Below are 25196 nucleotides of genomic sequence, written 5' to 3'. Positions count from 1 at the left end.
AGCAATTCCTTGTGCGTTCAAACTGCTGAATTCCAAAGGCGTGCTAGAGGAAAAATTACCATTCAACGATATGTGTGTAATATATCTTGAGATATAATCTTATGCTAATATGCCTGAATGTAAATTACACTGCATCCCATAGGATTTATCTTTAAATATCTTTACAGATACTAAATCTAAATATCTTTAAATATTAAATAGGATTGAACTGTTAAGCCTGCTTAAAATTTGGTCATGTTTATTACATTTTACAAAATGGATGCTAAAATATATTCTGATAAAAGCCAGAAGCCTAAAGTACAAAAAGAACCTAGGATTGCAAGAGAAATTAAAAGAAAAAAGAACTTTTGGGAACTATGTGACTAGCAAAAGGAAGAAAATGGAATGGGTGAGCTTGCTGCTGGGTGAAGGTGGTAAGAATAATAGACAATGGGGAGAGGTTCCAATAGAAGAGAATATCTGTAGCTCAGGGTTGAACTGTGAAGTCCTTGGTGCTCTCTGAGCTTGATGGTTTGCTTTCAGACATTTCATTACCCGACTAGGTAAAATCAGCATCAGCACTGATGATGTTACCTAGTTGGGTAATGAAATGTCTACAAACAAAGAACCAAGCACAGAGAGCACCAAGGATTCCACAATGGGGAGAGGGCATAATCTCCTACTTCTCCCGAAAGGGCTACTATGTTCAAATGAATGTAACTAAAAGAACTGACTCAAGGGAGTGGCAAGTTAGTTAGGCCACTACCATAAGCATGTTTATGTCTCCAGGACAAGTCTAATTTCATCCAAGATTCTTGAAGGAGCTTGCAGGTATCCCAGAGCCCTTTCTTTGAGAAATCATGGAGAGAAGATGTAATGACAGAGATTTGGAGAACAGCAAAACACCAAAAAGAGGAGTGTGGTAATGACAATCATCCGGCTTCATATCCATACTGGGAAAACACTTGGTTTGAGAACATTTAAAAAAGAATGCATTGCCTGGCAGGACCCAGCATGGGTTTAGCAAGAATAATTAACCCAAAGCAACCTGATAACGCTTTAACAGAATGACCAGCCTAGTTGTCCATTGTGCTATAGTCATAACATACCTTGACTTTAGCAAAGAATTCAGTGAAGTATCCCATGAGATTCTGGTAGACAAGATGGCAAAATGCAGGCTGGAATATGCTACCACTAGATGATTTTTTTTAATCTGTTCAATCGTGTCCGATTCTTGGAGACTGCCTGGACAAGTCCCTGCAGTTCCCTTGACAAGGTTTTTCAGAAGTGGTTTGCCATTACCTCCTTCCTAGGGCTGAGAGAGAACAACTGGCCCAAGGTCACCCAGTTGGCTTTGTGCCTAAGGTAGAACTAGAACTCACGGCCTCCTGGTTTCTAGCCTGATGCCTTAACCACTACACCAGACTAGCTCTCTAGAACCCTCTAGAACAGAGTTGAACAAGTTTTGTATCAAGCTGGAAGGAAGAGTCAAGTGGTGTACCTCAGGGCTCTGTTCTGGACCCTATGCTGTTCAACATATTTATAAATGGCTTGGAAAAGGAGTTTGGATTATCAAATTTGCAAACAATGGAAAGATTTGAGGAGATAGCAAATAATTTAGGCAGGAACAAGCGAGATATATTTTAATAAATGCAAAATCCCACATAGTGATGGCTATTCTTTGAAACCACTGGGATTCCTGTATACACTTTTGAACAGACAGGCTTTCATGGAAAGCTATATTGGCTGAATTTACATATCATGCTAAGCCATGGTTTATTGAATAAATTATAATGGGTGGGTTCACAACACCAGCCATGGTTTACTGAATAAAGCTACAGTTGGATAGGTTTGCCCAGTGCACTCAAGTATAACCATGATTTACAGCTGTGCTTGCACAATACAGTAAGCCAAAATTTAAACTGCACTATGTTTTATGTCACCAGAATGATGAATCCAGACATTTTGTCCTATCTTGCTGGCAATTTAGTCTTGTTAAATAATGCTGTTGATGCATAATCACCATATTGTAGTATGTAATATCTCTCAGAAAAAGAAAACTCTTTGACTATTTCCTTGCATTGTAGATCAGTTCTGGTAACAATTTGTGTCTGATAACTGTTACACAAATACATTACACGGAAGAGAAAGGTTTAGTCTGACTGTCAGAGCAGATCACTTTTCTCTATTGTGTCTATGGATGAATTCTTACAGCCAGTTGGTAAAAGCTTCTGCCACCAAAACAGCTTGATATTACGCACTTTCCATGTCAGCCATGCGCTGGTTTGAACTATGCAGAAGTATGATATCATGCAGAGCAGAGCAGATATCCAGCATGGTTCTGAAATCTTAAGCAAGATAGAAGGGAGTGGCATTATACTATATGAATAAAGTGGCTAGATTACACTTCCAGGGAGATAACAGCAGTGGAAAGAGTGGCCAAAGAAGCTGATTAATGTCTATAAATAATGACTTTATATTCTTTGGTGGGTTCTTCCTGAAATTAGAGCTTAGTATTCTATACTGTATTGCATGAACTTAGCTTTCATTTTGTTGAGTCACCCAATATACTACTGCCAGCATAATTGTTCAGCATGTGAGACTTGCCTTTATTGGGCAGTTATTAACTGATGTAATTTTATCTATACTGGACTGCCTGGTGGCTTTTTTTATTACTTTGTAAAGCTGTGAGTAGCATTGATGCTGAGCCTTGTAATATATACATATAGTAAGATGTTAAATCTCTTCCCATTCAATTCAATATACTGTTTAAAGCTACAGTATATGTCTATTCAGAAGTAAAGATTATGAATCAATATAGGGTCATAGTTTGATCCATATGGTAATGACCAGGCAAATGTGTAAACTATAGCTTGTTATGCAAATACTGAGTATTGGTAAGACTAAAAAAGGGAAGGAAAAGCTGTAACACTGCTCTTATTGCCCATTTAGAGACATGAACAATGAACACATGAGAATTTAAAGCCAAATAGCATACCGCATGAGGTACTGGATTCCTTCCTTCCTGGTAATATTTGCTTGATAATGACAAACACTCTTCTGCAGTTGTTCCTGTAACTTGGCTTTCCTATTTGCCCTAAGTGTTATGCAGGAAATTATGATACTAACTGTAAGACAGAGGTAGTTTATAGTATTTGAAGCACACACAGCCACGTTCTTTTTAAATCTTGTCACAATGCCTGTGTTGTAAGGATTTATTTAAATGCTGCACATGGCAGCATTTAGTCAACCTTGGCTGACTCCAGAAAGCTAAGCAAGGTTGAACTGGATAGTACTTGGATGTGCAACCACCAAATCATCCCAGCCTAGACTGGGAAGTCAAAAAGCATCCCAGAAAAAGGCAACGGCAAATCACTTCCATATTATTGTCAAGAAAACTATATAGGCATATCCTCATAGCTCACAAGAAGTCAGACTCAACTCAAAGGGTCTTTATCTTTTTATATGCTCAGGAAAGCTTCAGTTTAACTATTTGAGGGAGAGGTGTCTATTAAATCTATTAAAAGAGAATTTAAACAATTTGCATAAATTTGCATCGTTTGTGTAATTATATATAATTGTGGAAGGAATTTCTAAAATATCCTGATTGTTTTCCTTCTGACTATTTTGCAGGGGTAAGAACAGAAAACTAGGAGCCTCTGTGTGGGGAGATCTTGATGTATCTTCTTTGAAAGTTCAAGAAATTATATAGTTGGGTTCTCATACATACAAATTTAGGTTTTTTAAAAAATACTTTGTTCTGAATTACATAACTATTTTTAATCTTCTTTGCTTCAGAATACCTTGCAGGAAACAGAATATTAAGATGTCTTCATACATGAATCCTAATTATGGTCTTACATTAACACATTTTGAAAAATGCTTTTTGTTGCCAGATGTCTATTACTTTAGAGATCATAAGTTTGGAAGCAAGAGTTATTTACAGTTAAGATCATCACAAGCTATCTGGTTTGCAGTTTACTGCCCACCTAAGGCACACAGCAATTCGCAACTAGTGGGTAATTTGCCAGACACAATTCAATCTGTCCTGAGAAATGTGTATACTTTCTTTTAATCCACAGTAGAATATTGTACTCTCCTTAGAAAGAAAATACTAACCAATATACTTGAATAACTTTCTCTTTCATAGAATGGGGTAGAATGTGAGTGGCTTAATCCTTCTAGATAATGGTTAAGATCATTCACTTTCCTATGTCAGTAAAAATAAAACGCTGTGACAACTTTCTTAATTCTGGATCATTTTCTGTTGAAAAAGTGCATCATAATACACCCATAACCTAAAGGCTTGATACTATGTTAGACATCTCTTTTAATCTCTAATGCAATGTTTTCTTTCATAAACTCCATGTGAAGTTTTGTAAGAGTGGTAGCTCACAACAGAACTTCCAGCAAAATATGAAAAGGATTAACCCCTATGGCTGTAAACCCTCGTGCTTGGATATAAGTTTTGAAACTGACTTCTACACAGAGAATGGGAAGGTTGTCAGATAATTGCCCTCCAATTACTTTTTCAATTAAAGAAACATGGAAAGAAAGCATTCTGTATTTTACTGTGTCTCTAGAAGCAGCTGTTGGTTTAACAGTGTCACAGATAATTGGGAGATTCATTTTTGTAAGCTGCAATGGCTGATCAGACTGTGATTACTCCTAGGTAACAACTTGGCCATCTTCATGGGCTATGAATTACTCAGTAGTCAATGATGGGGCAGGAAATTATCCTTATTCTGGAATTGCCCCTTCATTCACTTCAATGGCCTTGCCATCTCTTCTCACATACACCTGAATGTGGAGTCTTTGGCCTCTGATAGAATAATATTCAGTAGATAGCTCTCAAAAGCTTGTGAAAATTTTCAATTTCCTCCACATTTCTTCTCGCTCCAGTGCTCCAGAAAGGATGTATGTTGTAGGATTGCTATGAACTTTTCATTTCAAATGTCAACATCTTGGACCCACAGAATACAGGCCAAGCACATGCAAGAGGAAGACTTGCTACGAAAGTCTTTCCATACAACACTTTGTGCTGAATAGGTTTCAGCCCAACTCATTTTTAGCTCATGAGTAACAAAAAGCACAAGCCTTATCTAGAGGAGCAACCTCTGATTGGACTACCTCCAGAAGATGATATGCACCCCTCAAAAAACAAAAACAAAAAACTCCTTGGGTAACATTGTCAGGTCCTCAAAGGATGATTTCTAATATGCCACTTTCTGGTACAATATAACCCACATATAGAAAATGCTGAAGTTACCATATCAGAGAAAATACTGGAAAAAGGTGTCTTCCCTGGACTAGTAACTTCAATGTATCATGGTTCTTTCTTGAAAATGTTTTACTATGCAAAAATGATATATTGAATTTACCCATGAGGACATTTTACATGTAAAATATATATGCAAACCCATGCTAAATTATGAACACAGCCCGTATATGCTGTATGTACAGCTATATTTTCATGAATGTCTATATTTTAGCCCTGCTACACAACTGCTAATGTGAAGTAACAAACCCGTCTTTCTAAAGCCACATTTTTGAAAGCAAGCTTACAGCCTTACGCTGCTGAATTTTTGTTATCTGTGTATTTGCTCAAGTGAAGAATCTTCACTAAAGGAGCCAAGTGGCCCTTTCTAGTAAAACGTACACCCAAAGGGAAGTTGGAAGAATTGTTGACTCTTGTTTAATTACAGCAAAAGAGATTGCAGATCTGAGCTAGTAGTATGGAAAGGAAGAAAGACTAAGAAAAACTTTCACCATCTGACACTGTTCACACCAAACTTCCTCTGGGTAGCTGGGTTGGGAAACCATCATAGTAGCAAGTAAATGAGTTGCTGGATGCAAAGCCCTGAAAACTGAAAGGGCAAATATCCTCTGGAACAAAAGTGACATGTGTATGTCTGAAATCTTAAAACATATTTACATGGGAGTGAGTCTGACTGCATATTGTGGCACTAAATGCCAAGAAAATGTGCACATAAATCATAGTGTTTAGCTGGGTGTGTTTGCTATACGAGTGACAACAGAAGAATTGGCTTCTGTTTGTTTACATCTACAGCTCTCTCGGTGGAGAAGATCCAAAGAATATGTAATAACATCCAGTTTAACTCTACACTGTAGCTATACATTTAGTGTATTCTTAAGCAAATATGAAATAACCTTTGGAGAGAGGAGTGAAAGTGATGGAGTCTGCTTGTATATTCTTCCTAGTCATCACCTAAGCCTAAAGAATATCTCAGAAGGAGAAACAGCATTCTCTTCAGCGCAAGTAGCTCTTTGTGCAGTGGTTTCATGTTTGACAGTAGCTCTTCCACAGCTTCATACCAATCTCATTTTCAGGTTTGCCATTAAAAGTATAGCACACACATCTAGCATTACTTCAGTCTTCAGGTCACCTTTCTTCTGCACATTTGCTCTTCAAGGGCTCACTTTCTAAGAGATCTCTCCAATCTGACTGTGCCTATGATGCCCTGCACAAGTGGGAAGCACAGTTGAGTCCCAACTCTCTAACTATTGGCCATTCCTGAGAATCATGCTCATCACTCAGGTAAAGAAACCAGCAACAGAACCAGGACTAGAATTCTGTGCATAGCCCTAAGCTCAGTTTTAGCACTGCCTCCTAGGTCTAGTACAAATGACTAGGGAGCGGAATGATGTTTAACCTATTAAACCAGCCAGGTCTGAGGGGAGAAGATAGCGGCAAAACCAGGGGACTGGGAAACTGTGGATGACCCAGTATCGAAGGTGACCTTTCCTGAAGGCAGCAGGGAAAAGGGCAGTTGCCCAAGGACCACACCATTAATAAATATGTGTAAAAAGATATCAGTGCACCCTTTAAGCAAAGTAAATTCAAAGGGATACAGGCAGCCACCCAATCTAAGTGACAGGAACATACTGAGAAGAGGGGAAGAGGCGGGGGGATGCTTTTGTTCCCCCATTCTGGTGGCCTTCTAAGCCTGTGGTGCTGCTGCTAAACCGGCCGGCAAAAGAGCCACTAGCACCCACACTCCAGCCCCGGCCTCTTTTCGGCCAGGCTAGCGGGCCAGAGGGATCTGTTTGAGGGAGATCAACACTGAGCGCATGCGTGAGACATCCTTGGACTGCTTGCTGCTCTTGGGATTGAAGTCACAGAGTTGGGCCACTTTCTCCCATTCAGTGCCAGTCGTCTCTTCCTTGGACTCCTTCAGGAAGGCTTCCTCTGAGGCTCTGGAGAAGGCAAAGTAGGACATTGTCAGACCAGAAAAGAAGTACAAGAGCATTTTGCCTCCAGACAAGGTCTGGGTTGGCACAAAACATTTATCGTTGGTTAACTATGATTTATCAAACTAACCACATTTTCTGCATTCACACAGTATGCTGAATATAAATTAATTCAATGGGCCTGATTGGTATCACAGAATAGATTAAAATCTGGTTGGTTAATATATGGTTCAGTCTGTCATATGAATACAGCCATTGAAATCTGTGAAAAAGATAATTTCCCAGAACCTATTTTCCCTTTTTTTTTAAGGGATGTTCTGGCTAATGAATTTTGCAACAGTGAGCATCAAGTAAAGGCACATATTCTCATAGCCATACCATCGGGGTGTGAAAATATAAAATACACTACATGCTAAATGCAGTTTACTTACTAGCCATAGTTTGGTATATGGATTACCATGATCACAGGCTTGAAAAGTACTCTAGGTTTTCTGCTATCTCCGGTAACAAGAAAAATAAGTGTATGAGTGAGTAACAACTGAGATAGCCAAGATATGTACCTCACACTTGAAAGCAGGCTTAAGAGCAAAAATAAGTAAATCCTGGAACAGACTGTACGGACAAACCTGAGACAAGGATGATTATTTAAAACAAACACTGAGACTTTTTGGGAAGGACAGTAGGAGCATACAGTATAGGATTCAGGAACTGTTTGATATACAGCATTTCAGCAGCATCTCTTAGATTCTGCAGTATGAAGAACATTGCCAGACTATTATCTGGCACTGCATGAAAACAAATAGAAAAATAATTATGATATAGGCTCATGCAACCTATATAAGGGATGCTTATATGACATGCTTTGGAGCACTTAGAAAGCATCATAAGCCTTATAATTATATAATAATAATAACAGTAATAATAATAATAATAATTTATTAAAGTTATATGCCGCCCAACTCCCAGCAATGCTGGATGGTTTACAATTGTCAAAACATTTAAAAAACAGAATACAAAAAACACAAAAACAGCATAAGACAAAAGAAACAATGGTGGTAAGAAAATAAATCCAAAGGGGAACAGAAAGGAAGGAAGGGGCATCCTCTCAAAGGCCTGGGCAAAGAGCCAGTAGGTATTCTTGATCAGAAATCTGTGGCAGAAGAGAATACACCTTTATCACTTTGCTGCTTCTCTTCATAGACTGCTGTCTCTCCTCTGCAGTATATACTTTTATACTTCCAACTGTTCCATCAATTTATGCCTTACCTTTATGCTATACCAGCAAGAAAACTGTTAATTTAGAATTAGAAACAGAAGAGACCCTTCTCCTTTATCTGCTTATCCAAAAATAGTATATATAACATTATCAAGGGATGTCTTAGCTATGGATGATAGGAAACAAAGAGTAAACATCATTAAAGGAACATTAGGAGTAAGGAAACCACATAGTTACAATTATTCTCACACCACAGTGAATTATGAGAAGGAGGAACTGAGGCAATTCTTGGCCTATTTTTGCTCTCACAAACATCTAGCAAAAAAGCAGACACTGGAGCTCTGCATGCATGGTCCCCTGTTAAGAAAAGCTACCCCCACCCCGAGAAATAAGCAAGAGAGACATACACATAGCCAATCACATCTGCATCTGGCTGCTGGTAAAAGGCTTTGTCAGCAATCCTGTGGCATGGTCCAGTAACAGGAGAAAGGGCAGAGCAGAATGGCAGCAAAGAGTTAAAGAGAGAAACACAGATTAGTAGTACCCTTAAAAGGGGAAGGGGCAGAACTAGATGCTACTTGAAAGCATTAGCAGCTTAGTGAGTTGAATAGAGGTTCATTAATCAAACGTGTAGGAGAGAAAAAGAGAATATTTTACAGAAGTAAACTGCTTGTCATAATGCCCCTGCAGCAACTAAGAACTAGAATTAAGCCTCCCAAGATTACATTATTTACATACAGCCACAGCAACCCACAGATATTTGCAGTAACTATTATGACTATATTTGAAAGAGTTAAAATTTACATCCAGTAGGATGACCTCTCACTTGTTGCAGATCCCAATATAAACAAGTAGTTAAGAAACTTTTTTCCCCAGCTGTACCTGTTATTGGCCTGGTTCCTCTCCATTTGTTCATTCTGCCTTACATTCCATTCCTCCAAGTCCTTCTTAGCCTTTTCACGCCATTCCTGTTCTAACACCTTAGAAGCAGCATCTAAATCCAAAAAAGACATATCATGAAAGATACAAAGGGGATTCCTAAGTGCTTTAGCAAGTTAACCTAAATCTAGTCTGGCATGATCCAGATGTATAGAATTACATCTTCACCATCCTCAGGTACCCTGAATAGGTATGGTCATTAACAGCTGGAAGTCATATGCTCAGCTTAAGAGGAAGGTACTGGTCTTCATTTATTGGGAGGTTGTTAGGAGCTATGGATGACAAGGACAAAGATGTAGCCTGACATCTACATGGAATTTATAGAACAGAAAGCACAAACATTACAGCGGTTAATGAGGAGGAAAAAAATGCTAATTAGCTATATCACCACACTGTGATGTATTTATTCCGCTGATGCTAGAAGTAAACCTTGAAGTAAAATATCTCATTATTTCTTATTCTATAATAATAATATAATTTTTATTTCTCTTCCCCCTTCCTGATTATATTTATATTGATTGCCCCCATGGGAACCCTCTTCAATTCTTCTGCCCAATCTCCAGTTTACACTTCCTTTTTGTATCACAAACCCCTTTCCTTTAAAAAAATAAACAGCATCCTCTGCATTCTTTTCTTTAAACTCTTTAAGTAGCCTTTCTGCTGGTTCAATCTCTTATCCATCATCTTCTCTCCTGCCCTATAAAAATTCTCCTTATACATGCAATTCCTATGGACACTACATCTTTAAATTATAATTTACACGAGTATAGTTATATTTGAACTTCAGCTCAACTCCTGAGCAAATATTTTTTATCCCCACCCAGCTCTTGCAGTCTCTTTTTCTGTTCCTCTCGCCATTTGCGAATGCTCTCAGGCTCCTGCGTCAACCGGTCAGCTCTGGCAATGGCTGCATAGGCATCTGTAGGTCCATCTGATTCCTTTGGACAAAAGAAACCACAGGTGAAATACTGGTCTCCCCCCACCAGGAATGATTAGAAAGCAGAACACAGGAGTCTCCAATCCTGCCAAAAAGTCTTGTGTAAGATTATAGGCAAGTCCTAATCCTAGTTGATTGGGGGGTTTAGTAAGTACACTCCAGTAGGCATAAGTTATTTTGTGCCCAGAGTCATTGTTCAGATGGGCCAGGAAAAATGCAATAAATAAATAAATTTTCTCCCAAAGTTAATTAAAAGAACAAGGTACAGAACATTGACAATATGAGGATAGCCTGAGGGCTCCCTCATGCAGAAACTAGCACAACTAGCTGCAGTCTTATAAAAACCGATGCTTTTCAAAGTTACATATTCAAGCTGCCTAATGAACATCTTCATCAGCCATGTACCTGCCCTCTAAACCAACTTGCCTTGCCATTCACTGCCAACATGATTTTCATATCTGGGCTCCAGGTGAGTTCCTGAAATTCTAAGGAGTAATAGCTGTAAGTCAGCCTTTGTGATATAATTCTTATGATGTCACAATCTTTAAAGGGCCAATGCCTTGCTGCAATCTTACTCTGACTAGAACCAGGTGTTGATTTCAGTTGAGTTTTAAAACTGCCATTTGTGTCAACTGTTGTCATGGCAAGAACCATTTTCACAGCCTCAAGCTGAAATCACAAGGGAAATGCTAAAGGTGGTCATTTTCATGTAAAGGACAGTAATGGTAGTAATTTAAAAAACCAGCTACAAAATCTGAGAAGGTCCTCAATATAGATTCTTTTTATAGATCACAATTTCTAAAATGTTGGGCCCAGAGTCAGGTTCCCCACAGTTATTTTCCAGAAATCTATGCTGTGGCTTGTTTTTACATAACCAGCAAAATGGCCTTGTGAACAATCTTTCCACCTTATCTGGAATCAACCAAAAGGCTAGCTAGTTTTCTTCTGCACCTATTACTGCACCCTCCAGTATAAAAGAGTAGCTGAGATCTATACAATACAGGTAGGGATGCTATTTCTGGATCTACTGGTTGGGCTAGATCAGGTTCACCTACTGCTTCAAGTTGGACTAGGTAGTTTATGGTGATTAATTGTCATCTGGAATTGCCTTGTCTGGAGGTAAGCAGAAGAAAATGAGAGGGAGGCAGATTGCTCAGCCCAGAAAAGGAATCTCTGAGGAATGGGGAAGGCAGTTGTTTGGGAGAGGGGAAGAGAAAAAGAAAGAGGGGCACATGCAGTTAGAAAGCTCTGTTTCTATAATACTGCTGCTTGTAGTGTTGAACATAGCCCAACTGGATCCTCAGTAAGCTACCTCCAATATACACATATATGTTAATCCGTTCAATCATGTCCAATTCTCAGAGACCACCTGGACAAGTCCCTGCAGTTTTCTTGGCAAGATTTTTGGAAGTGGTTTGTCATTGCCTTCTTTCTAGGGCTGAGAGAGACAGACTGGCCCAAGGTCATCCAGCTGGCTTTGTGCCTAAGGCAGGAGTAGAGCTCACGGTCTGCCGGTTTCTAGCCTGGTACATTAACCACTACACCAAATATAATTACATCATTCTAAATCAAACTATAATTATGTGACTCTAAATCAAACCAGAAGCCAAAAGTTCCAGTAATAGCCACGCCTTTCCATCCATCTCAGCAGACAAGAGGCTGTCATATGTCATGCTGTGGAATGGTACCCCATGAAAGGTTATGCCTCTGATCTTCCTTAGTAGCTCATTTAAATGATTTCCCACACACAATATTGTAAGCGTGCTACAAAACTGTGGGATAATATCAGAAAAGTGAGGAAGATAAAGGATTTTGCCTGAAAAAATTGAAATGTGTACTGTACAATTCTACTAGCATGATAGGGTTCCTCTACAATGCAAAAAAGGCACAAAACTGTTAATTGATAATCGTATCATGGTATGCAGATTATTTAGTGCAATCAGAGCATTGCCTCAAAGAAACTATTGCCTTTTTGGAATATCTACACTATTCCAATATAGAGGGGGAAAGTAGATGAAATCACACAGAAAGATGTTTTCTGGGTGAATGTTGGAATAAATAAGGATATGCCTGCAGTTTTCAGGTCAGCATTCTTTCATCCAATACAAAAAAACGCTAGCTTGTTTACATTTGTGAATCTTACTTGTTCCCATTTGTGAAGTGCCTGACATAAAAGACAGAATTATTGCATTGGAATTTACACAGTTAAATTCCTCATCTGATGGAGAATAATGTAGCAGTTCAATTTCCTGGGAGTTAGTCCCACTAAATTAAATGGACTTAGGGCTAAATAAACATATACAGGATTGGACTGATTCATGTTTCTCTCAGTACAGATAAAGAAAAGGAAAAAATGATGATGCCTCTTTTGACCTCCTTGGATTTGTCAGAATGCTACTGCCTCTCTTTTCCAATCTGGAATCTTCCAGACTGGTTAGACTTTATCTTTGGCAGTGCCTGCTGAAAATTAAGGATGAAGAGGTCTGACTCACCTAGAAGGTTGTAAAAAAGATACCCACCTCAATGCTGTCCTTTCTATACTTCCATACCATGTCTGTGTTTAACTGGATGTTCAACCCCACAACAACCATCACCTCCTTACAACCATAATTATCTCCCTCAATAATGTCAGTGCCTTCAAATGGGCTCTGTATTAGAACAAAATACTTATAAGCTGTTACTTTAGATGACTGACTGGAACATGGATAAGCACCAATTTTTTGTGGCTTTAACTTTCATCAGCCCCAGTCAGCATGACCAATGAAAAGGGGCTACAGAAACAGTAGTCCAAAATATCTACAATAAGAGGATGCTAATAGAAGAGAATGTAGCTCAGGATTGAACTGTGGAGTTCTTGGTGCTCTCTGACCTTGGTTGTTTACTTGCAGACATTTCATTACTCAACTACATAACATCATCAGTGAGAGTGAGTATGGGCTTTGTTGCCTTTTTATATGCAGTAGCTTATAAGAGGATGCTGTTGTAAACAATCTCAGCCAAAAACTGAAGAAAAATTACTAGCACTGCTATCGATTCATACTCCTTTTCCCTTTTCTTTGAGTAACCAGCAAAAAAAAAAAAGCCAAATGCCTCAGTTAAGACTTCTTCCCTTCTCTGAAGGTTTGGATACAAGTACAACGGTTCTTCTTCAGCAAACGATCGTTACCTTGTCATGGTGCTGGAGCTTGAGCACCTCAATGATGCCATGAGCTAAACCGTGAAGGGCCACCCAAGACGGGAAGGTCATGACAGAGAGGTCAGACTAAATGCGATCCCTGGGGAAGGTAATGGCAACCCACCCCAGTATTCTTGCCGTGAAAACTAAATGGATCAGTACAACCAGAGATATGTCGGTATACCATCGGAAGATGAGACCCCCAGGTCGGAAGATGGTCAAAATGCTACTGGGGAGGAACAGAGGATAAGTTCAACTAGCCCCAGACGTGGTGACGCAGCTAGCTCAAAGCGGAAAGGAGGGCTAGCGGCCGACGGTGCTGGTGGTGAACGGCGAATCCGATGTTCTAAGGATCAACACACCATTGGAACCTGGAATGTAAGATCTATGAGCCAGGGCAAATTGGATGTGGTTATTGGTGAGATGTCAAGATTAAAGATAGACATTCTGGGCGTCAGTGAACTGAAATGGACTGAAATGGGCCACTTCACATCAAATGACCACCAGATCTACTACTGTGGACAAAAGGACCACAGAAGAAATGGAGTAGCCTTCATAATTAATAGTAAAGTGGCTAAAGCAGTGCTTGGATACAATCCAAAAAACGATAGAATGATCTCAATTTGAATTCAGGGCAAGCCATCTAACATCACAGTGATCCAAATATACGCCGCAACCACAAATGCTGAAGAAGCTGAAGTAGAGCAGTTCTATGAGGATCTGCAGCACCTACTGGACAACATGCCTAAAAGAGATGTTATTTTCATCACGGGAGACTGGAATGCTAAGGTGGGCAGTCAAATGACACCTGGAAGTACAGGTAAGCATGGCCTGGGAGAACAAAATGAAGCAGGACATAGGCTGATAGAATTTTGCCAAGACAATTCACTCTGCATAACAAACACTCTCTTCCAACAACCTAAGAGACGGCTTTATACATGGACTTCACCAGATGGACAACACCGAAATCAGATTGACTACATCCTTTGCAGCCAAAGGTGGCGCACATCTGTACAGTCGGTAAAAACAAGACCTGGAGCTGACTGTAGTTCAGATCACGAACTTCTTCTTGCACAATTTAGGATCAGACTAAAGAGATTAGGGAAGACCCCCAGATCAGCTAGATATGAGCTCACTAATATTCCTAAGGAATATGCAGTGGAGGTGAAGAATCGATTTAAGGGACTGGACTTAGTAGATAGGGTCCCGGAAGAACTCTGGACAGAAGTTCGCAGCATTGTTCAGGAGGCGGCAACAAAATACATCCCAAAGAAAGAGAAAACCAAGAAGGCAAAATGGCTGTCTGCTGAGACACTAGAAGTAGCCCAAGAAAGAAGGAAAGCAAAAGGCAACAGTGATAGGGGGAGATATGCCCAATTAAATGCAAAATTCCAGAGGTTAGCCAGAAGAGATAAGGAATTATTTTTAAACAAGCAATGCACAGAAGTGGAAGAAGACAATAGAATAGGAAGGACAAGAGACCTCTTCCAGAAAATTAGAAACATCGGAGGTAAATTCCAGGCAAAAATGGGTATGATTAAAAACAAAGATGGCAAGGACCTAACAGAAGAAGAAGAGATCAAGAAAAGGTGGCAAGAATATACAGAAGACCTGTATAGGAAGGATAACAATATCGGGGATAGCTTTGACGGTGTGGTCAGTGAGCTAGAGCCAGACATCCTGAAGAGTGAGGTTGAATGGGCCTTAAGAAGCATTGCTAATAACAAGGCAGCAGGAGACGACGGCATCCCAGCTGAACTGTTAAAAATCTTGCAAGATGATGCTGTCAAGGTAATGCATGCTATATGCCAGCAAATTTGGAAAACACAAGAATGGCCATCAGATTGGAAAAAATCAACTTATATCCCCATACCAAAAAAGGGAAACACTAAAGACTGTTCAAACTATCGAACAGCACTCATTTCACATGCCAGTAAGGTAATGCTCAAGATCCTGCAAGGTAGACTTCAGCAGTTCATGGAGCGAGAATTGCCAGATGTACAAGCTGGGTTTAGAAAAGGCAGAGGAACTAGAGACCAAATTGCCAATATCCGCTGGATAATGGAAAAAGCCAGGGAGTTTCAGAAAAACATCTATTTCTGTTTTATTGACTATTCTAAAGCCTTTGACTGTGTGGACCATAACAAATTGTGGCAAGTTCTTAGTGGTATGGGGATACCAAGTCATCTTGTCTGCCTCCTGAGAAATCTGTATAACGATCAAGTGGCAACAGTAAGAACAGACCACGGAACAACGGACTGGTTTAAGATTGGGAAAGGAGTATGGCAGGGCTGTATCCTCTCACCCTACCTATTCAACTTGTATGCAGAACACATCATGCGACAAGCTGGGTTTGAGGAATCCAAGGCTGGAGTTAAAATCTCTGGAAGAAACATTAACAATCTCAGATATGCAGATGATACCACTTTGATGGCTGAAAGCGAAGAGGAACTGAGGAGCCTTATGATGGTGAAAGAAGAAAGTGCAGAAGCTGGCTTGCAGCTAAACCTCAAAAAAACCAAGATTATGGCAACCAGCTTGATTGATAACTGGCAAATAGAGGGAGAAAGTGTAGAAGCAGTGAAAGACTTTGTATTCCTAGGTGCAAAGATTACTGCAGATGCTGACTGCAGTCAGGAAATCAGAAGACGCTTAATCCTTGGGAGAAGGGCAATGACAAATCTCGATAAAATAGTTAAGAGCAGAGACATCACACTGACAACAAAGGTCCGCATAGTTAAAGCAATGGTGTTCCCCGTAGTAACATATGGCTGCGAGAGCTGGACCATAAGGAAGGCTGAGAGAAGGAAGATAGATGCTTTTGAACTGTGGTGTTGGAGGAAAATTCTGAGAGTGCCTTGGACTGCAAGAAGATCAAACCAGTCCCTCCTCCAGGAAATCAAGCCAGACTGCTCACTTGAGGGAATGATATTAAAGGCAAAACTGAAATACTTTGGCCACATTATGAGAAGACAGGACAGCCTGGAGAAGATGTTGATGCTAGGGAGAGTGGAAGGCAAAAGGAAGAGGGGCCGACCAAGGGCAAGGTGGATGGATGATATTTTAGAGGTGACGGACTTGTCCCTGGGGGAGCTGGGTGTGTTGACGACTGACAGGAAGCTCTGGCGTGGGCTGGTCCATGAAGTCACGAAGAGTCGGAAGCGATTAAATGAATAAACAACAACAAAACAACTGTTCTTCTGTACATTATATTCATTTTTGTACGTCTTATCTTCAGAGCCCCACTCAGTTCACAGACTCTCACCTGAAAGACATCACCGTTCACAGTAGCTCCTCCTGTGTTTTCAAAATTAGCTGCAACAAAGGGAAAATATGAAAGTATTACTCAGCGCTACTGTACCTCTGAGTGTAAGAGGAAACATTTAGTCACCAGCTACCTGCAGTTTCAGCTGCAAAAGACAGGCCAGCATCAGACTTTATTTTGAAAAGCACATTTATTTTGAAAAGCACCTCCCTGTTTGGATGGGTGGGGAGAAGGATATTTATTCAAGGAATAGCAGCACATGAGAACTGTGAAAGGAGATATGTGCGTCCAACAGAGCTGAGGTCAAAGATTTGGATCTTTAAAAAAAGAAAAACAACTTGTTAAAAGGAAAAAACTCCTGCAAGTTGAGTTCAACTCTTGGTGTCTTCATAGTCACATCCATGTAGGGTTTTTTGATGGTAATATAGCTGCGGCTTGCTACTGCCTTTTCTGGGATGTTTTCAGACTTTTAAGTCTAAGAAAAGAATGAATATGTTTTTATGGAAACACTAAGCCAACACTACTTATTTTTAATTTTTGGTTGCAATTCTAGCCAACTTTACATTGGCTGGTTATTCACCATTTCTGATTTGCAATGCTTTTCATATTAGGGGAATAAAAGTTTAACGGCCCAATTAGGATTGTGGCCGTCATGCTTGGGGTGGGAGAAGGTTGAGTCTCCCTTGCCACATTTTTGTCCCCATTTCATCTCTGTCCATACCCGTTGTGGATGAAAAATGAGATGAGAGACAGCAGAGATGCTGTGTATGGCTTATGCAATCAGCCACTTAGAAGTGCATATCTGAAGTGGTGTAGAAGCATTTGGAATAAATTAATAAATGTTACAGCCACTCATCTCTATATCTAAAAGCCAGAAAGGAAAGTTAGCCATATAATAGCTGAATAAATGTATCAGAAATCATAAAGACAAATTTTGGTTAAAGCACTTTAGCCACAATTTCACCTGATGTCAGGGTGCAGAGATCATGCTTGGCAAACGAAAAATGGTTTAACATGTAATCTGCAGTTTGCGTTGATACTTTGGGCTTACTGTTAGTAAAATTCACCAATATATCTCTGTATATAAGATTGCTGTTGTCTGTATTGTACATTTATTGAACCATAGTTTATTTAACCATGGTGTTAAATAATAGTGATTTGGTTCATTATAATACTGCCATAAATCATAGTTTATACACCTTAACAGCTGGATTCATGCACTGCATATTATTCTATTTTGTACCCATCCATCTTCTCACAAAGACATTTTTCTATTAGGTCATAAAATGGTAAAAGAGCAGACAATGACATACTGTACTGTATAGCTCATTAGAACAATTTCCCCAATTTACTGTCCTGTAGATATTTTGGATAAAAATGCCCATAATCCATATCTAGCAAATAGCTGTGCAATCTGACATATTGGAACATACCTTGAAAATCTGAAGGTAAGCTCTAGATATTATCAATCCCACATTCCAATATCCAAATGCTGTTATGGAAGCAAATATTTATCTTTTCCCTTTTTTTCTTTAGTTTTAAGAGCATAGAGATCCATCCTGTCCTGATTCTGGCGAACCTATAAAGGCTTAACTACTGGCACATGCCATAAAGGTTCTTGATCTTACCCTGAGTTTCCAATATTCTCTCAGTTTAAAAGAGTGATTTTTTTTTTACATGGGACATTTGGTATCTATGAAGTAGCTTTATTTCAGAAGCTGCATTTTTCCCAGACTAGGATTGTTTATTGAACTAAACTACATTTTAAACCACAGTTTATTGGACATTTATATTATTTGCCTGGGTTGGATAGAATTTAACCCATAAATCATAGTTTATAATCCAGTGACTAAGTTCATATACTGCAAAAAGTCAAACAAACCACACTACTACTTAGCTTGTTTTATGAAGCCAGATTATTATTTTTTAAATGTTGTGCAACTGAAATAGAAACAAGCTGTGAATCCTGACGTTTTTGTTTTATTTATGTGAATTTATTAGTTGCTCAACTCAGTGGAATCTTGGCATCCTGGAAGGCTTTTTTAGTCTTTTCTCACCTTATCTCACTGATAAAAAATATATGTTTATGCACCTGTGGCTGAAATTTAGTCCAATAATATCAATAAATCCAGAGGAAGAGGTAGATCAACATCAATCACTGAGTGTGGCCTGGATATGGCCATCAGATGTGGGCTGCAAAAAATCTGGCTGACCATTAGATGGCAGCAGAGAAATACAGAAATCTAACTCTTGCATGCAGCAGCTGTCTGGATTCTGATAGCCCAAGTCTAGTAGCCCTAGGTCTGTATGGTGGTAAGAAATCCTTATCACAGTTTCTGGAATTCTGGGCTGCTCCCCTGCATCTGTTTGAAAAGGCCAGATAAAGTATGAAAATAGGAGCTTTGGCTAAATAATGTTTTCTTTCTTGTAAATTATTATTTATTTAATTTTCTGTTTGTTTATTTATTTGTCATATTTCTCTATCGCCCATCTCGCATATGACTCTGGGTGGCTTAATCATTTTTATAAATAACTCAAGGCGGCGAACATACCTAATACTCCTTCCTCCTCCTATTTTCCCTACAACAACCCTGTGAGGTGAGTTGGGCTGAGAGAGAGTGACTGGCCCAAGGTCACTCAGCCAGCTTTCATGCCTAAAGCAGGACTAGAACTCTGTCTCCTGGTTTCTAGGCCAGTACACCAAACCACTAGGAGGTATAATACAACCAGTTTCATCCTTGTATAGGATGAAACAAGTTGTATAGTGCCTCCTAGCAATAAGTAGCAAATATAACACTTTACAAGGAAAAGCTACAGTATAAACCCCCTCCCACTTAGGGGGAGGTCCAAGACCTCTAATATGAGGCCAAGACAAAACTAACAGCTATATGCTCTCTAGTCTGAAAATGTAAATGAACAAGCAAAAAAGGAAGGTGTATCTCCATAGCATCAATACAGCTTCAATTTCTTGCCCTGGAACCAAATAAACTGCTGCCTCAGGAGAAGCAAGAACAGACTTGTTGTTTGTTTGTTCTGCTTCTGCACTTCCAGCAGCAATAGAACATAAAGAAATTAACCACTGCAGCTTTGATTTGGTAATGAACAGAAAAGGTTGCTTGCTAAATTTCCAGGCGTCCCAACTAGCAGGAAACAGAGAAGTATGCCAGTTTAAAAACGGAGAGCTTTAGATGGATTCAGCCATCGAAGGTAACTTGGGGCTGTGAAACATTTTTCTGTCACTTCCTTGCAGATTCTCTTTCCTTCCCCTGATATCACCCATATCTTGAATATTGGGCTGCACCCAGGTCTGGTCTGGCAACCTTTGCTGGGCCTCCTCCCAAAGCTAAACCAGAATGTCGGTATGCCTGTGATACATCAACTTCCAACCATCATCTCTTCCTTCTGCGGCCTTTCTTCCCCAGCCCAGTGCTTGGGCCTAACCCTGTCTGTTCTTGTCTTAGCCAAAGAAAGCATTACTCACAAAAAAGGGGCTCCTGATGGGTCTTGCAGGGCCTATATTACAGGACCTGTTTCTCTTTCCTTCCCTAGTTAGCCAAGGCTCCTCTGAAGAGTCAAAGGTGTGTCTCTTCTGAGACTCTCAACCCCTTAGCCGGTGCCTGACGCAGAGCTGGCTCCATGAGAGGGAGGGTGAAAATTCAGCAGGTTCCACAGATCAGCGAGTCAGAGCAAACTGCATTCACTCACATATATGCCTGGTATACTCTCTATGCTAAGCCATGGTTAGTTCAAAGAGCTTACAGAAGAGCCCTAATTGCTTTTACATGAAGCCAGAACAAAATCAAGCCACTTGACGGCTTAATATAAGGCATAAAGCTAGCTGGAGATTGTGTAGCCACAGTGTTTTATTAGATTTATATCCTGCCTTTATTTAGGAACTCAAGGCAATGCATACAGCACCCATTCCTCTTATTTCTCCTCACACTGAGGAGCCTGAGCTGAGGGGGAGAGGAATTGGCCCGACGGCCCACAACAACCTCGTGACTGAGGATGGGCTGAACCTGCTCCTGGTCCTGTTTACACAACTTAGGAACAACAGTGGCCTGGCCTGCCAGAAAGACTAGCAAGAATGCATTGCCAGCACCCTGTTTGGAAAGATATATTTAAGACTACAAGTCCCATCACCACTGAACTTGCTGGTTTGAATGAGGCCCCAACACACGACTCTAAGTTTTTGCTGGCTGGCTGGCTGGCTGGCTGGCTTTCTCAGGCAGGCAGGCAAGAGTTAAAGACCGCGGAGGTTAGGCAGCCACCGAGATGGCTGATGGCCACAGCTTCTGGCTCGGCCGCCCTTCGGGAAAGATCCCGCTTCCTGCGACAGGCTGCCCTCTCGGCTCCACCGCAGCCCCCGGCGCCGTGCCTGGCAGGCCACGTGTGCGTCCCCTTCCCGGAGGAGCCGCCCGCCTCCTTCTCGCCCCGCGCGCTCACCGCGAGGCTCCCCGGCGGCTTCCTGGCTGCCCCTCGCGGCCCCTTCGGCGCAGCTGATGCCCTCGTCGTTCTCAATCCCCGCAATCTCGTTCTCCTGCTGAGCCAGGAAGGCAGCGGCCGGGTCCTCTTCGGCGGCCTCGGCTGCTCCGCTTTCCGAGGAGGAGAAGAAGCCGAAGTCATCCGCCATGGCGGCCGTTTCCCGCAGCTCCCAAGGCCGCCTTCCTCCGGGATGGGCGCGTTGAGCAGCGCCCGCAGCCTCGACGGCCAAGAGACGCTCCTGGAGCCGGCCAGCTAAGCAGTGAGCGACCAGGAATCGCCGGCTCAGCTGTCACTGCGGCGCCTGCGGGAGGAGACTGACGAGGCGAAAGGAGGTGACCTCACCCGCCAAGCTGCTAGCGCATTCCGGAGCCATTAGAGGGAAGCAGCGGCCGCCGTGGATTTCGCGCAGGAGCAGCTCTGAAGGCAGAGTAGTTCCGCTCCCTGGAGCTTTGGTGTGAGGAGGATGAACCTCCTACCTATTGTTGGGGATACTGTCCCATCCCGAAATTCAACAACATCGTTATACCCTCAGGAGATATGCTCTCTATAAAGCACGGCCTCTGTTGATGATGCCAGGCCAGCAAATAAATTAGCAATGGACAATCTTTTCAAAGTCAGCCTCTTGAAAAGTTCTGTTTGCTTGCCTTTCCTTGTCTCTTCTCCCCTTGCACTTAAACATGGTACAAAGATGACCTGGCAGCCTCTTTTTTTCTGCAGTGCTCCCATAATGCTGCCTTTGTCTAGACCCTAACTCATGAATAATCTAGCTTAAGTCTTAACTGTACTTCATTAAAATAACATTTGCCCACTTAAACTGATGGCATCCAATAGCACCCACAAGTCTAGCCAAATCAGGTGAATAGTGGTAGGTGGGATCAAAGCAGTATTTAATGGTCAAACGCGCTTTCTCTGGGCCCCAATCAGCTTCATCAACTGCCTCTCTACTGTCTGTCTAGACCAGTGTTTCTCGACCTTGGCAGCTTGAAGATGTGTAGACTTCAACTCTCAGAATTCCCCAGCCAGCATGCTTCCTGGGGAATTCTTGGAGTTGAAGCCCACACATCTTTAAGCTGCCAAGGTTGAGAAACACTGGTCTAGAGAGCTCAATATAGCAATGCTGGCCAGTTGTCTGTCAGAATTGTGCAACAGTGTTAGATTGCAGCAGATGCTTTAACACTATGGTCCTTACCAGTTTAGTGCAAGGCTGAATATGAATACTATCTCATCCCATCTCATTACCTTTGGATCAGTACCCAGAGGAATCCAGAAGTTGGCATTTGTGGCCTATAGAAAGGAAAGGAAGGGTAGAAAAATTCTAAATAAAAGGGCTGTTGAGCACACTTTCTGTGTGATTCCAATTTATTATTTTTTAAAAAACTATATTCAGCCTGGGTTATGACAGAATTGGGTGCAGGAAAATGTGTCCCAAATCTGCTATAGTGCCATGATTGATGGATGTTTTTCCCACCAAGTAGAGATGTGCCAACGAAGGAGGGGACAGCAGAGCTGGTGGAATCATCTTTGTTTATCATGAGCTATATATGAAAAATCAGAACAGCACCATTCAATAAGTCAGTGCTATTGATTCCATGGAATCAGACAGGATGGGGATCAGCAATGGGAACAACAAATCCCATGCTGCTCAAGGATGGATGGGTAGCTAGCATTTTAACTCAGAAGAGGGGAAAGGCTAAAAATGAGAAAGAATATGCATGTTTATAACAGTAATGTATATTCTGGTGGATAAACTGAAAATTTTAAGTGCCAAAATACACCCCCAAAATTGGGTTGGGCTTATCCACAAGTATATACAGTAATACTTCTTAAAAGTACCTGTATTTCCCATATATACTCATGTAAAACCCCATTCACAGATAAGCAGACCATCTGAACAATGTGGGTCAGCTTATCCATAGTGGCACATTTTTCATGGTATTTTGGTTAATGAACCTCATTGGTGAAACATACCCATGATTCTACAGAGAACTGTTATCTTGCATACCTGATATAGTGGAGTTTTGTTCATGAAAGTTTATGCCTCAATATGTTTCTTAGTTATCTCTATTCAGCAGACTATGCAATACACCCTACTAATTATTCAACTTTTATGAAAAATGGTTGTCCAACCTAGCTGAACAAAGCTGTGATCCAGCAAGTTGGACCTTAACCTTAACCTTAACCTAGAGTTCATATTCAGGAAAATGTGGAACATAGATTAATTATCTCTAGTTAAAGACTCCTGTTGTATTTATTATCATGGTAATTTTATATGTGCTTAGTCTAACAGAAATTCTATGAAATTCAGGTAAGCAGACATGGCATTGCAACTTTAAAACATATCAGTAGGTAATGGGGATTCTATATTTTAATGTTTACTTTTTAAAAAGTCACAGCAGGCTAAAGTTAGTACACTTCCAGCTTGAGTAATACTTTTTTTTCTTTTTAGTGATGTGCTAGGCCATATTGCCAAGAGCCTCCTTCATCCACTAGCTCATGAAGGTGAAGTATTGGGGATCAGGATAAAAGCCCTTAACCCAAATACACTTTCCCAGGGAAAGTAAAATTGTCAGCTTAGCCATAAAACATTTAGAAGGCCAAGGAATGCTGATAAGCTGGGAAGCGGAGCTCTGGGAAAGCAAAAGCAAAGTAACTCCCTAGAAAGAAACTATGTTCTTGAAACACTGTCCCTTTGTTCTTTCAAAAACCCCTTCTTTGTAGTCCTGCCTCTTTACATTATAGTTATGGCCTCACTAGGTACATTATATGCTGTATCCAAACAAATATTTGCTGTTCTACCAAATCACATGTATACTGTAATTTGCATAAATATATAAAGAGGTGGTGCTGCGGGTTAAACCGCTGAGCTGCTGAGCTTGCCGATAGGAAGGTCGGCGGTTCGAATCCGCATGATGGGGTGAGCTCCCGTTGCTAGTCCCAGCTCCTGCCAACCTAGCAGTTCAAAAACATGCAAATGTGAGTAGATTAATAGGTACCGCTTTGGCGGGCAGGTAACAGCGTTCCGTTTAGTCATGCCGGCCACGTGACCAAGGAAGTGTCTACGGACAAACGCCGGCTCTTTGGCTTTGAAACGGAGATGAGCGCTGCCCCCTAGAGTCAGACACGACTGGACTTAATGTCAAGGGAAACCTTTACCTTTACTTATTGTACAGTAATCCCTCCTTTATGGCTGTCTTTGCCTCCAGGACTGTCAGTAAACAAATTTGTACTTCAACACAGTTGTATCCTGGTCTCTGGTTAAAGCATACCCCTGGGAAAATTCTCCTATGCCCTTCTAACACTTTTTTGTATGTGTTTTACTGTGAAAATTTACTCTATAATTTGAAGGGATCCTGGATAGGAGATATCTCTCTTACACTGTCTTCCTTCATTGGTTTCTATTCCATACACAGAGCTACTATTAAAAGGAACAGAGTGCCATCCCTGGTCACTTAATCTTCTGTAGATATTCCCACCCATTCCCATCTTCGCACTGAAGATGTTGCCTAGTCTGGCAATGAAATGTCTGCAAGAAAACAAGGCTCAGAGATCACCAAGGACTCCACATATTCCCACCTATTTTGCCCAGAGATTACACTGCTCCCTTGAAGGCAGGGCATGGGAAGGAACATTCATGCATTGCCTTCTGACTCATCCCTCCAAAATTCCCTTCTCCAGTTCTCTTCTGTAACCGGATAATAGCAGCTTAGGTGAAGACACCTAAATGACACAGTAAACATCTGGTTTACTCAGCAAGATGTTCTAGGTTTGCATGAGGCACTGAACCTAATTACATTGTCTGGGTTTCCCCATGCACCTTGTTGCTAACCATTCAGCCACAGATTGAAGATCTAGCCTAAGCAAAGGAGGAGCAAAAGGGCTGGGTTTTGTGAGATATCGGGCTTTTCTCTGGTTTTGCCTTCAGACTCCAACTGCCTGTGCTAAATCTTTCTTCCCCACCATTTCTACTCAATAAGTCTATTTGAAATAA

The 25196-nt window shown here is 40.9% G+C and overlaps 1 protein-coding gene across 2 annotated transcripts; it reads right to left on the bottom strand.

Moving 5' to 3' along the window:
* Window positions 1-5658: 5658 nt before the first annotated feature.
* On the bottom strand, window positions 5659-21575 carry CLTB (clathrin light chain B). Of its 2 annotated transcripts, XM_063292112.1 has the most exons (6): window positions 21170-21575; window positions 16724-16773; window positions 10167-10284; window positions 9290-9401; window positions 8815-8868; window positions 5659-7197 (listed from the first exon to the last, which is right to left on the bottom strand). In XM_063292112.1, exons 1-6 carry the CDS (start codon window positions 21354-21356, stop codon window positions 7026-7028), a joined length of 693 nt encoding a protein of 230 aa, XP_063148182.1. In that variant the 5' UTR covers window positions 21357-21575; the 3' UTR covers window positions 5659-7025. The 2 variants fall into 2 exon arrangements, with proteins under 2 accessions (XP_063148182.1, XP_063148183.1); XM_063292113.1 differs by lacking the exon at window positions 8815-8868 and having other exon boundaries at window positions 21170-21562.
* Window positions 21576-25196: the final 3621 nt, after the last annotated feature.

Source organism: Candoia aspera, chromosome 2 (genome assembly GCF_035149785.1).
Source record: "Candoia aspera isolate rCanAsp1 chromosome 2, rCanAsp1.hap2, whole genome shotgun sequence".
NCBI lineage: Eukaryota > Metazoa > Chordata > Lepidosauria > Squamata > Boidae > Candoia > Candoia aspera.
Note: the sequence above shows the minus strand (reverse complement) of the source record. Positions and strands in the feature narration are given on the sequence as shown.

What these genes read in the sequence shown, in the direction of transcription:
- CLTB (XM_063292112.1), bottom strand. Translation starts at nt 21,356, where the DNA reads ATGGCGGATGACTTCGGCTTCTTCTCCTCCTCGGAAAGCGGAGCAGCC. An exon ending in AGCCGCCGGGGAGCCTCGCG is followed by an intron (nt 16,774 to 21,169) that starts GTGAGCGCGCGG and finishes CCTTTGTTGCAG; the next exon opens with CTAATTTTGAAAACACAGGA. An exon ending in AAAGAGACTGCAAGAGCTGG is followed by an intron (nt 9,402 to 10,166) that starts GTGGGGATAAAA and finishes TTTTGGATTTAG; the next exon opens with ATGCTGCTTCTAAGGTGTTA.